This window comes from Lipotes vexillifer, unplaced genomic scaffold (genome assembly GCF_000442215.2).
Source record: "Lipotes vexillifer unplaced genomic scaffold, Lipotes_vexillifer_v1.1 scaffold1417, whole genome shotgun sequence".
Classification (NCBI taxonomy): Eukaryota; Metazoa; Chordata; class Mammalia; order Artiodactyla; family Lipotidae; genus Lipotes; species Lipotes vexillifer.
Window position 1 is genome coordinate 572904 of NW_006778171.1, and position 13051 is coordinate 585954.

General features: G+C 46.0%; 1 protein-coding gene across 1 annotated transcript in view; it reads right to left on the reverse strand.

Annotated features, from left to right (window-relative positions):
• SLC2A9 (solute carrier family 2 member 9) overlaps positions 1-13051 on the reverse strand; it is a 187766-nt gene that overhangs the window by 64354 nt on the left and 110361 nt on the right. The window contains 1 exon segment of the mRNA XM_007451507.1: positions 8067-8254. Coding sequence (XP_007451569.1) covers positions 8067-8254 — 188 coding nt within the window.

Below are 13051 nucleotides of genomic sequence, written 5' to 3' on the forward strand. Positions count from 1 at the left end.
TGTCTTTCAAGGTTGTTGTGAAAGTTTTTTAAATGATGAAGTAAAGCATCTTTTCTCTAGTTGGTGCATAACAAATAATGGGTATCATTTTGGAAGATTTCCATCTCTCTATGGAGATGTGACTGCTCCTTGGTAAAGGAGAACGTGGGACAGTTGTGTGCATGCCTGGGGCAGAATCATCTCTGCATCTGCCTCAGCCTAGCCTCCTCCCTGTGGGATGGACCTTTGGGGGACTTTGCAGGGGTGGGGTGGGAGGGGGGCACAAGGGGAGGATTTGGGCCTCCTTGACTCCCTGCCTCTAATTTCCGAAAGCCCTCATGCTTGACTCATGACATGTGTTCTAGAGACAAAGTGTAACATGCAAATTATATGCAAATTATTTTCATCTCTCAACCGTGTGTGAAGGGGACAGTGCCTGAAGATCAGCGAGACCACACACAGCTGACAAGGCAAGAGCAGGACAGAGAGCCAGGCCTGTTTGCTTCCTGCCTGCATAGGCTGGGCGGGGCTCTGAGCCCAGCTTACTGGCGTGAGATTCTCTTCTAGCCTGTTACTCCCTGACTCCTACATATACCCATGGCCTTGACTGTAGTCAGCCATCAACTGAGAGATGCATCTAACCTATCTCCCTGGCTAAACATCAAGAGAGACAAAACACCTGATTAACTTTGCCCAGAACAGGGTGCTCCTGGCGCAGAGTATGCGCTTAACGTATGCTTGCAAGATTGGTCAGCAGAACAGCGGTTCCCCGAAACGATGTCCACATCCTAAACCCAGGAACCTGTGAATATGTTACATTACATGGCAAAAGGTCTGAAGATGTGGTTAAGTGAAGGGGCTTGAGATGGGGAGGCTACCCTGGATTATCCAGGTGAGCTACAGAGGTAATTGCAAGGGTCTGTATATAGGGAAAAAGGGTGGGAGGTCAGAGGCCAGAGAGAGAAGACCAAAGGATGAAAGCAGAGGTCAGGGAGAGAGAGAGAGTTGTAAACACAGAGGTGGTCTCCACAAACCAACGGTGATGCGCAGCATCTACTTTGAAGTATAGAAGACAGGGGGGATCTTTTATTAAACACTGTGTCCCAGAAACTGTGCCAATGTTTCACCTACTGTCTGGCAGGATCTCCTTTCCCTTCATTTCCGTCTCCCATTCGGGTAACAGGTCTCTCTCTCAGCCCAAGAAATGAGGAACCACATAAGGGATCAGGAGAAGGCAGGCAGGTACCCTTGGAAAGAGGAAACTTGCCTGCCTGCTTATGCTGGGCTCTCTGTGCACCTGCCTCCGTAGGAAGCTTGCGCTCCCTCTGCCGTATGCCGGGAGGGGGAGAGGTGCCCTGTGGGAGTGGCCCTGGGGTTGCTTCCTTCTGTTGAGACTGGGTTGGCGCCTTAAATCCGGGAACGCAGAATTAACCCCAGCTTCTGAAGTCACATACTCTAATCTAGTTTCACTTGGAATAGAGCTGACATTTTGATCTCATCTATCTGATTCCTGTGCCAATCTCTCTAATCTGTTCTGAATTTCAGAGGGGAAGGAAGGGGTTTATATATTGTATCCCCAAACCTATCACCTACATGACCTAATTTTATCCTCCCCATAACCAGTGGGGTAGATATCTTGCCCCCATTTAAGAGATGAAGAAACTGAGGCTCAGCCAGGGGACGGCTACACAGCTATGAGTGGCAGAGCTGGGATGTCATTCTTTCTGCTGCCCTCTGCTGCCTCTGGGTGAGATGCCATTTGAATTCCCTCCTGAGATGGAAGGAGGTGGGTGTTAAATCAGGTGGAGTCAATCTGAGAGGTGAGAGGGAACAGAGTGCATCATGGGAAAGGATAACAACAGACTGGGAGGGAACAGAGTGCATCATGGGAAAGGAGTATGCTGCACAGAAAAGCAAGACCACTACCGAGGGAGGAGCTTCGCTCTTCTGATAACTCCTGAAAGCCCAGACCCTACGCCTCGGCACCACTGCTTCATCCAAAGCCCCAGGCCAATGGCATCCCTCACTCTCATCAGGCCTTGCTTCAACCTGATAAGGGAGGTAGGGGAATGGGCTGGCTCGCTCCGCCTCTCTGGGCGGGACCAGCTGAGGCCCAGCTGCAGTGGCCTACCTCACTCTCCGGAAAACAGGACCTACAATCCACTCCAGGCCTTCTCCAGGACGAGCAGGCTTGTAACACCGCCGAATGCCAGGGTCAGGGCAAATTAAAATCTAAAGTCCCCTCTTTGTGAGCTTTGGAAATAGGGGAGGCTGTGAGTGGACCTGATGGGTTTGACTCCCAGCAACAACTCCCGGCGGTGAGAACGCGGACAGGGTCTCTACCTGCTCAGATCCTTCAAGTGGTGTGAGAGCTCGTGCCCCCGGACCGGGGCACGAACCCGTGTCCCTTGCATCGGCAGGCGGACTCTCAACCACTGCGCCACCAGGGAAGCCCAAAATAAGTAATTTTAAGTGACAAGTCTAATTTTAGAGAAAAGAACTTGAAAGCTATTGTGAGAAGGAGGGGAAAAAAAACAATATGACACTGAAAATGAATTTAGAAATAACTAAATGTTAAATTCAACTTTCACTTGATTTTCTAGTATGTGAAAACCATTCATTGGCTCTTTAGCCAAAAAGTACTGAACAATACATAATGCTTGTTTAGGACAGTGGTTCTCAACTGGGGGTAATTTTATCCCCAGCAGATGTCGGGCAACGTCTGGAGAAATTTTTTATTGTTATATCTGCTGTCATCTAGTGGGTAGAGGCCGGGTAAGCTGCAAAACATCTTACAGTGTACAGGGCAGTCCTCGTGGTAATGAATTTTCCAGCCCCAAATGTGCATAGTGCTGAGGCTGAGAAAGGCTGGTTTAGTGCAAGGTCTTAGAGATGGGCTGGCCAAACTGGCAGGGCCCCTGGTGCCAGGACATGTGAGTTTGACAGCACAGGCATCACCCACTGTGACCTTGAGTAAGTCCTTGACCCTCTGTAAGCCTCAGTTTCTTCATCTAGAAAATGGGGACGGTGCCACCTACCCTGAAGGACTTTTGGAGCCAGAATAAAGTGATGAATGGAGATGTCTAGCAGTATTTACAACTGTCTTAACGTATGGACCATGTCCTCCCACCCCCAAATAATTTCTGGTAAAACTAAGGGGACAGAGCAAGTCTTAAAGGACATTTAAAGTTTTTCATCTGTGTTAGATAGCCCTCCTCCTTGGTGTCATGAATTATTTGGATTAAAAGTTAGCAGGTGCAGGGAGAGAGATTGGACTGAAGCACAGGACAGTTGGGCTCTGAGGCTGGGATCTGCTGCTAACCAGTGTTTATCCTTTTGTATGTAAGATGGAAGTAAGACTTGTCCCCTTGGCTTCCTAGGGATGACCTGCGGACACAGCCCAGTGACACATATGGGGATGCTCTGAGGGGGCCTTGGGGATCCTTCCTGCTCGGGGTTTAAGCACTCAGACCTTGTAGCCAAATGGCTGGGGCTCAAATCCCCTTTCCACCATTCCTAGCTGTGTGACCTAGGGAAAGTATCTCAATGTCTCTGTGCCTAACAGTCATGCCTAGCTCACAGGGCTGCCATGGAGACAGCTCTTGGCTCATATTAAGTGCTAAGTAAGTGTGTGCTTGATGATTATTACAGCTGAGCAGACAGAGGCTGGGCAAGGGAAAGCAATTGGCCTGGCTTAAAACTGCAGGTTTGTGGTCACAGTGAGACAGAAAGCCAGGCCTCTGGATCTTGGCCCAGGGCTCTTTACTCTAGGCCATGTCAGGTTCCATGCCAAGCCGGAAGGATTACTCCTGATTTAAAGATTAAAAATAATCCTCAACAAACTAAGAATAGAAGGAAATTACCTCAATGTAATAAAGGGCATATAGTTGTTTTATATTATTTTAGACACACCAGAATTCTCATGTTTACTGTTTGCATGGTGTATCTTTTCTCCATTTTTTACTTTCAAATTGTATCTTTATGTTTAAATGTTTTTCTCTTGTAAATAGGATATACTTGAGTTTTGCTTTCAGATGCATGCCAATAAACTCTTTTACTTGGAGTGTTATTTCCCATTTACATTTCATATAATTATTGATATAGTTGGGTTTAACCCTTTTTGTTAAAAACCAACAAAAAACCAACAAAAAAACCCCCAAACAAACAACCCCCCCCAAAAAACAAAACAAAACAAAACAAAAAAATAAAGGGCACATACATGATAAGCCCACAGCTACCATCATACTCAATGATGAAAAACTGAAAGCTTTTTATCTAAGGTCAGGAAGGTCTTAGAAGGATGCCCACTCTTGCCACTTTTATTCAACATAGTACTGGAAGTCCTAGCCAGAGAAATTAGGCAAGAAAAAGAAAGAAAATGCATCCAAGTCAGAAAGGAAGAAGTAAATTATCACTGTTTGCAAATGACATGTTCTTATAAGTAGAAAACCCTAAGATACACACACACACACACACATACAGAATGTTAGAACCAATAAACAAATTTGGTGAAGTTTTAGGATACAAAATCAACATACAAAAATCAGTTGCATTTCTATACACTAACAAGGAACTATCCAAAAAGGAAATTAAGAATACAATCCCATTTTCAACAACATCAAAAATAATAAAATACTTGAGAATAAAGTTAACTATGAAGGTGAAAGACTTTTACATTGAAAACTACAAAACACCGATGAGAGAAATGAAAGAAGACACAAATAAATGGAAAGATCTTCCATGTTCACGTATCAGAAGACTTAATATATATTAGTTAAAATGTCCATACTACCCAAAGCAATCTACAGATTCAATGTGATCCCTATCAAAATCCCAATGGCATATTTTACAGAAATAGAAAAAAATAATCCTATAGTTTATATGGAACCACAGAAGACCATGAATAACCAAAACAATCTTGAGAAAGCATATAACTAGAGGCATCACACTTCCTTATTTCAAAATATGTTATAAAGCCACAGTAATTAAGACAGTATGGTACTGGCGTAAAGACAGACATACGGACTAATGAAACAGAAGAGAGAATCCAGAAATAAACCTATGCACATACAGTCAACTGATCGACAAGGGTGCCGAGAATATTCAGTGGGGAAAGGATAATCTTTTTGACAAATGGTATTGGAAAAACTGGATATACACACACAAAAGAATGAAATTGGACGCTTATCTTCACTCAAAATGGATTAAAGACTTAAACGTAAGACCTGGAACTGTAAAACTTCTAGAAGAAAACACAGGGGGAAAACTTCATAACACTGATCTTGGCAATGATTTTTTGAGTATGACACCCAAAGAAAAATTAGACAAGTGGGACTACATCAAACTAAAAATCTTCTGCACAGCAAAGGAAATCATCAACAGCACACAAAGGCAACCTACAGAATGGGAGAAAATACTAGCAAACCATATATACCTGATAAGGGGCTAATATCCATAATATATAAGGAACTCCTACATTTTGATAACAAAAAAATAAAAACAAAGCAAAATGACAATAACAAAATCCCCCCCACACACAAAGCTTCTAAAAAACCCTGTTAACAAGTGGGCAAAGGACTTGCATAGACATTTCTCCAAAGAAAACATACAAATAGCCAACAGGCATATGAAAAGAGTTTCAACATCATTAATCACCAGAGAAATGCAAATCAAAACGACAAGAGATCACCTCACACCTGTTAGGATGGCTACTATTACTACTATTACCAAGTGCTGGTGAAGATGTGGAGAACTCGGGAGCCTAGTCTAGTGTACTCTTGGTGGGAATGTCAATTGGTGCAGCCACAATGGAAAACAGTATGGTGGTTCCTCAAAAAGCTAAAAATAGAGTTACCATATGATCCAGCAACTCCACCCTTGGGTTTTTATCCCAAAGAGTTGAAAGCAGGATCTTGAAGAGATATTAGCACTCCTATGTTCAATGCAGCAATAGTCACAATAGCCAAGTTATGGAAATAACCTAAATGTTTGTTGATGGATGGGTGGATATAGAAAGTGTAGTATATACATTTAATGCAATATTAATCAGCCTTAAAAAAAAAAAGAAAGAAATCTTGCATTTTGTGACACCGTTGCTGAATCTGGAGGACATTATGCTAAGTGAGATAAGCCAGTCACAAAGGACAAATACTGCACGATTCCACTGACATGAGGTATCTAAAATAGTCAAACTCATAGAAGCAGAGAGTCGAATTGCGGTGGCCAGCGGCTGGTAGAGGGAAAACTTCGTTTTGCTAATCAACAGGTGTAAGGTTCCAGTAAAGCAAGATGAACAAGCTCTAGAGATCTGCGCAATATGGTGCCTAGAGTTAACAATACTGTTGTGCACTTGGACGTTTGTTAAGGGGGAAGGTCTCATGCTAAATGTTCTCACAACGATAAGAAAAGAGATGGAACGCGGTCAACGCGAGGCGGGTGGCTGAGATCTCAGCACTGCTGGCTCTGGGAGCGGAGAGACTTGTTTTTCCATCTATGCTTATGCAGTGGGGCTTATAGATGCACCCAAGGGGAATTTATAAAGTTATACAGGGTATGCAAATTGGAAAATTATGTCCCAGCGGAGGAGAGAATTCTGTTTGGAAATGTCATGGTTCTCAATCTAAATGCCTCGTTAAATACAGATTCCATATGTGGTTTTATGACTCCACATGCTAACTTTAAAGAGTGGATCCATTCTCTCTCTGCTTTCTCAGAACAGGCAGGGTACATTTGAGACTGTCTAGCATGACCTTGGTCTTACAAAGAGGAGGAAACGACAGGACTAATCCGAGGTCATGCTGTTAACCCAGGTGCTCCCTCATTCTGCTGACCAGACCAAGGTTAAACAAATAAGTAGGGAGATGATTTCATTTCATCCCACTGTTTTCAAAAAAAGAATTAAGAGTTGATGAAATGAGGCAGAGCATTGTGGTTGTAACTTCCTGTGCTATCATCTTCCCTCTCTGGACAGGAATGACTCCCCTTTCAGGTCACCTCCCCTACATACCCACAAACACCCTCCCTGCTGACTTTTGTATGCCAGGCTCATACACACAGGGCAGCTATTTTACCCAGACCTCTTCAGAAGTTCCCTTCTCCCTCCCTCTAGGCCTAGCCACACTTGTCCTGAGCTACGTAAGTAACCTCAGAGGTAGTTTGGATGCTTTGGTACAAGAATCTCCTCTATGCATCCCTGCCAAGTGGCTGGCCAGCTGGCTTGCACACTTTCATGAATGGGGAACTCACCACCCCTGGAGGCAACCCACTCTTTTCCAGAAGGGACAATAATAATAATAATCCTAAGTGTGCCTCCTAGGCCTCAAATTCCTGAATTCTAACTTCTGGAGCCCCCAAGACAGAAAGGGCGGCTTTGTCCATCAGAGGGTTAGGGAACCCCATGCAAGACTCCCTCCTCCGGTTTCCCTGCGCACGTCAACTCAGGCCCCAAAAAACTTTTTCTTTAAAGCCTTGAGGTTTTCTCAGGCCAAGTTGTGCACTGAAGCCAGCCCAGCCAAGGGTACTTTTATTTATTTATTTATTTATTTATTTATTGCGGTACGCGGGCCTCTCACTGTTGTGGCCTCTCCCGTTGCGGAGCAACAGGCTCCGGATGCACAGGCTCAGAGGCTATGGCTCACGGGCCCAGCCGCTCTGCAGCATGTGGGATCTTCCCAGACCAGGGCATGAACCTGTATCCCCTGCGTCGGCAGGCGGACTCTCAACCACTGCGCCACCAGGGAAGCCCAAGGGTACTTTTCTTTAAATCATCTCAGTGTTGCTCACTTATGACTTCCTAATACCCATTTTATTAAGAAATATGACTTTTAAGTATTTCTAAGGATAAGTAATTATACTGATAGGCAGCCTTTATTAAGGGGTAATTCTGGGCTAGCTGCTTTATTGAACACCTTGCATGGATTATTTCTTTCAGTATTACGTTATCCCATTTTACAAATGCAGAAACTGAAGATCAGGTTATGTGGTTGCCCAATGGCACAGAGCTGGGGCTGGGACTTGGGCGTCCAGGCCCTGAACCACCCCTCTCCCATGCCTCCCTCTGGTTCCTCCGTTTGTGCAGGAGCACTCACCGCATTGAGGCCACAGAGCTGGTAACAGGCCATGGTGATGACCACAGTGATGACCTGCCAGCGGACAGAGGGACTCCTGAGCAGCTCCAGCACGGACACCAGACGGCTGTTCCTCTGCTCGCGGCTCTCCGCCAGGACCTCCTCCACCTCTCGGGAGACATCCTCTTTGCCCAGGAATGTCTGGAAGGCTGCCAACAGGGACAAGCACAGATTTCAGTGGGATTAGGATGTCCATTGTGTCTGATGCTGGGTCCCACAGGGTTGGTTGGTTCATCCAAGACACACTCCTTGTCAGGGATGCAGCTGGCAGGGATCTTTGAAACCATGGAGTGCCAAGCCTTTGTTTAAAAGTTGGAAAACAGAGGCCCTGAGAGATGCAATGACTTGCCCAAGGTCACTGAGTTGGCCAGGAGAAGAGCCAAGAGAGAACCAGGGTCCCCTGATCGACCCCACAGCAAAGCAGAGCATGCCCAGGGTTCAAAGCCCGTCTCTACCACTGGGTAGATGAACAGTGCCCCGTGCCTCACATGGCTCCTGTAATGATTGGATGATGTAACACATGCTAAACCCTGGCCCCATGAATATAACTGAGCACCTCCTGTTTGCCCGGCCCTGTGTGCTCATCCTCATAGAAGACATCCGGACAGGTCAGATCTCCACTTGCTCAGGATGCCCGGGAGTTGATTCTATCTTCAGAAGGAGGATTGAACTAAATGACCTCCAGGGTCCTTTCCACAAGCCCCTCTGAAACACAGAAACCTGGGTTGGAATATTCTCAAAGAGCTAGCCTTCCCAGGATTCAAGCTCACCCATGTGACTCAGGCCTTTCCCAGGCTGAACACTGCAAATTTCCAGCTTCAGTGAACCTGTCATTTTTTTTTCTTTTTTTTGTTTTACCAAGCCCTTAATTGTGTAAACCTCCATGGATATATGCACAGATGTGGGCTGTCTGATTAGACCCCTGAGATCACAATAATCAGATCAGGGGAGACACTTTTAGAACATGGATTTAAATATTCAGCACTTAGATATTCATCCTCCTACAGGGATGGTGGCTATGGTGATGGCTCCTGTGGACATTCCATTCCAGACACAGTGGGCATCATCCCTAAAAACACTGCTCTGCATCACAGGCCATGTGAAATTGCTCTTCTTAGGTAGGAAAAAAAAAAGCTGTTAAATTTCTCCAGATTCTCCAAGAAGCAAGCCCATGAAGGCTCTGGGACATTATTTCCAGGAGTATATTGAAAACTGTCTCAGAATGTCTCTTTTGTAAGCTGTAATTTAATATTTTTCCTAGCATTTATTAAGGGTAAGTGGAAGAAACAGCTGAATGAGTAATGTTTCTGCAGCATGCACTGAGCCATAATTTTCTCAAAGTTCAAAAATGCAACATTCATGTGACAAAGTAATCCTAGAGTATTAGGGCAAGAAAATATCTCTCCTCCCTGACATACATGCTTTCCATATAAAATAAGGAGAACTTTAGAACTTTTTTTTTTCCTTTTCACCTTGGCTGCCAGGAAGCTCTCAGCTAAATTCAGTGGTCAACTTTTAGAGTTTCCTGGAGCAAAAATCTCTCTTCTTCCTCTTAAAAGTTCTGTTCTCCTTCTTCTTTTAAATCATCCACTTAACTTTCCTGTTGTATTTATGTTCATAAAAAGTTTGCTTCTACTTGTCCCACACCCCTCCTTCTGTGGTTCCCCTGAATGGGTGACAAAGGTTATCTCATGCGACTGGCCTGGCAGACATGAAGATGCGCCACTCAGGGTCCCTTCAGGAAAGGACTTGGCTTCTGGACTGTGAGGAGGTTGGTTAGTCGACAGCCTCCAGCTCTTAGCTTCATGGGCATGCATCTCATCTTTGAAGCCCAGGAAATGCTATTCTCATAGTGGTCCCAGCCCACAACTGAGCATGGCTGTGGTACAAGGGCCCAGCCATCCTTGCCCAGTAGGGACTCATGGAATGCACAAGCGTTGTTCCGGGGCTCCCTCCAGGGCTGGCAGAGACCTTGCCGGGTAGCCTTGTGGTCTGATGCTTCCTCTGCTCAATCCTGCTGCGCCCTTTCCCTGCCCAGCTGTTACTCCCCAGGGAAACGTCTGTACTCCTAACTCCTTCTCAGCCTCTGTTTCCTAGAGAAGCCAACCTGCAACAACTAATTACTTGACAGGGCAAAATCATCAGTCAGCGTCACTCTATTTCCAACTTTGGAAGTGTCAAGCTGCTTTGGTTCTCACACCTTATCCTGAACTATCCCAGTAGTCCATAACTGCTCTCTTGGGTCCACTCTTCTCGCGCCCTGTGGAACTCTGACCATAACCCCCTCTGCACACTGCAGCATCAGCATCCATCTCACCAGTGCACTTGATTCTAAAAGGCCCCTTGGCCTCTATACTCTGCACAGAGTGAAGCTCAGGCTCCATGGCCCAGTCCATGGCTCTCCTTCAGCTTCTCTCCTGCTGCCCCCATCTTTGCATACATCTCTCTTGGATGTGCAAACATGCATCTCATCTTTCCTACACACGCTGTGCTTTCTTGGTTCTCTGCACTTGGCCGTGCCCTTCCCTCTGCCGGAAATGTCCTTCCTGTCATTCCTTGCCTGACTAATTTCTCCTCCCTCCCGATGCCAGAGCCTAGGCTCTCACAGCCCTCTGTGCTTTCCCACCTCGGTGCTTTCTCCCCACACTGTCATCGGCGCCTCCTTTCCACCTGTTGTGAGCACTTTGAAGCCCAGTTCCTGGTGCCAGGTGGAGGGCAGATGCCAAGTTCGTGCTTGTTGATCTGAGCTGAACCAACCCAGCTGGCAAACCCACTGCCTTCCCTGAAAGCAGCATTTCTCCACCTTGGCACTTCTGACACCTGGGGCCAGAGAACTCTTTGTGATGGGAGCAGTCCTGTGCATTGTAAGGTGTTTAGCAGCATCCCCTGCCCTCTTACCCACTAGATGCCAGAAGCACCCCCTCAGGTGTGACAATCAAAAATGTCTCCAGGCATTATTTGAAACAGCCAAGACATGAAACAACCCAAGTGTCCATCGATGGATGAATGGATACAGAAAATATGGTACACACACACACACACACACACACACACACACACACACACACCCCACACACACAATGGAATATTATTCAGCCTTAAAAAAGAAGGAAATCCTGCCACTTGCAACAACATGGATGGACCTTGAGGGCATTATGCTGAGTGAAATAAGTCAGACGGAAATCTGACTTATGATCTCAGTTATATGTGGAATCTAACTCTCCCCACCCCAAACCAAGCTCATAGACACAGACAACAGATTGGTGGTCGTCAGAGGAAGGAGGTGGTATGTGAGTGAAAAGGGGGAAGGTGGTCAAAAGGTACAAACTTCCAGTTAGAAAATACATAAGTCCTGGGGATGCCATGGACAGTATGGTGACTATAGTTAATAATACTGTATTGGATATTTGAAAGTTGCTAAAAGAGTGTGTCAAGCGGGGGCCTCAGAGAGCCTTGTGGCCTCGCACAGGGGCTCAGAGGTCCCTCCCAGGTTGGAGACCCCCATAGATGTCCACCAATACTAAGAAAAGCCTGCTTTGCTCAAAACCTGCCCATGGCGCCTGGCTGGACACAAAGTCCTTTGGGGCAGGAAGTGGGTGAGTGGCTTCCTTAGGTAAATTCTAATGTCCTCTTTTCCCTGGAGGCCATGGGCTTGTGGTCAAGGGGGGACATGGCTTTGAATCCTCCTCTGCCTCAGCCTCAAGGCCAGCAGGTCTATGTCCAGGCCAGTGACCGCAGTCCAGGATGTCTTGCGGGGGTGGGGGTGGTTTGGCTTTGCCTGGCTCTGCTGATTGGCGGACAACTGAGTTTCAGGTGTCCCAGGCATATCATCAACTCTGATCAGTTCTACAGAACACAGAGCCCTTGTGGGGGATAGCACCGGCCTTTTAAAGGAAGGGTCTCAGGCCTGGTTGATGGAAGTCACAGGCCATTCAGAGCCAATGCTCAGCACGAGCCTACTGAGTGAGCATCTACTAGGCTTCAGGCACTGTGCTAAACAAAAGCCACAGATCCTGCACCGGTGAGGTGGTGTCCCCATCACATCACATTTCCTAACAAGCTTTTGTGGAATTCTAACCCCAAGAGAGGCTCCATGGAAACCAGAGAAGTTTAGTGTCATTGTATGAGCACTCTGTCTCTTGGTGGTTCAAACTTCACATTAGAATAGTAAAGGTTCTGATAAGTCCTGCAGGAAAGACACCCATTTAGTTTTGTTTGGCTTCACTTTTCCCAAATGTATTTGCTGGGGTACCTAAAACAACCTGCAGAAGTACATCAAGAAGTGTGATTCTAACTTTATATGGCATGTATCACAGAGGCAGTGAATCCAGGACATCCTGGGAGCCTGGAGGGGGAATCTCATGGACGGCATTGAGCAGAGAGAGGAGGCAAACATCACCAGACAAAAGGCTATTTTGTCTTTTAGGAGGCACTTTGAAGAGCAGAAAAAGTCTGAGGTAGGCAGAACAATGACCCCCCCAAGTCAGTCCATGTTCTAATCCCCAGGACCTGTGAATATGTTAGCTTTCATGGCCAAAAGGACTTTGCAGATGTGATTAGGTTAAGGACCTTGAGATGGGGAGGTTACCCTGGATTATCTGGGTGAGTCCAAGGTCATCACAAGGGTCCTTATAAGAGGGAGGCAGGAGGGTCAGAGTGAGAGAGAAAGAGAAGTGACCATGGAAACAGAGGTTGGAGGAGGGACACACTTTGACGAAGGAGGAAGGGGCCGTGAGCCAAGGAATGCAGGTGGCCTCTACAAGCTGGAAAAGGACAGGAATGATTCTCCCCTAGAGCCTCCAGAAAGGAACTCAGCCCAGCTGGCACCTTGAGTTTAGCCCATTGAGTCCTATTTTGGAGTTTTGACTTCCAGAACTGTAGGATAATAAATTTATGTTTTAAGCCACTAAGTTTGTAGTCTTTTTTTTTTTTTTTTTTTTTTTTTA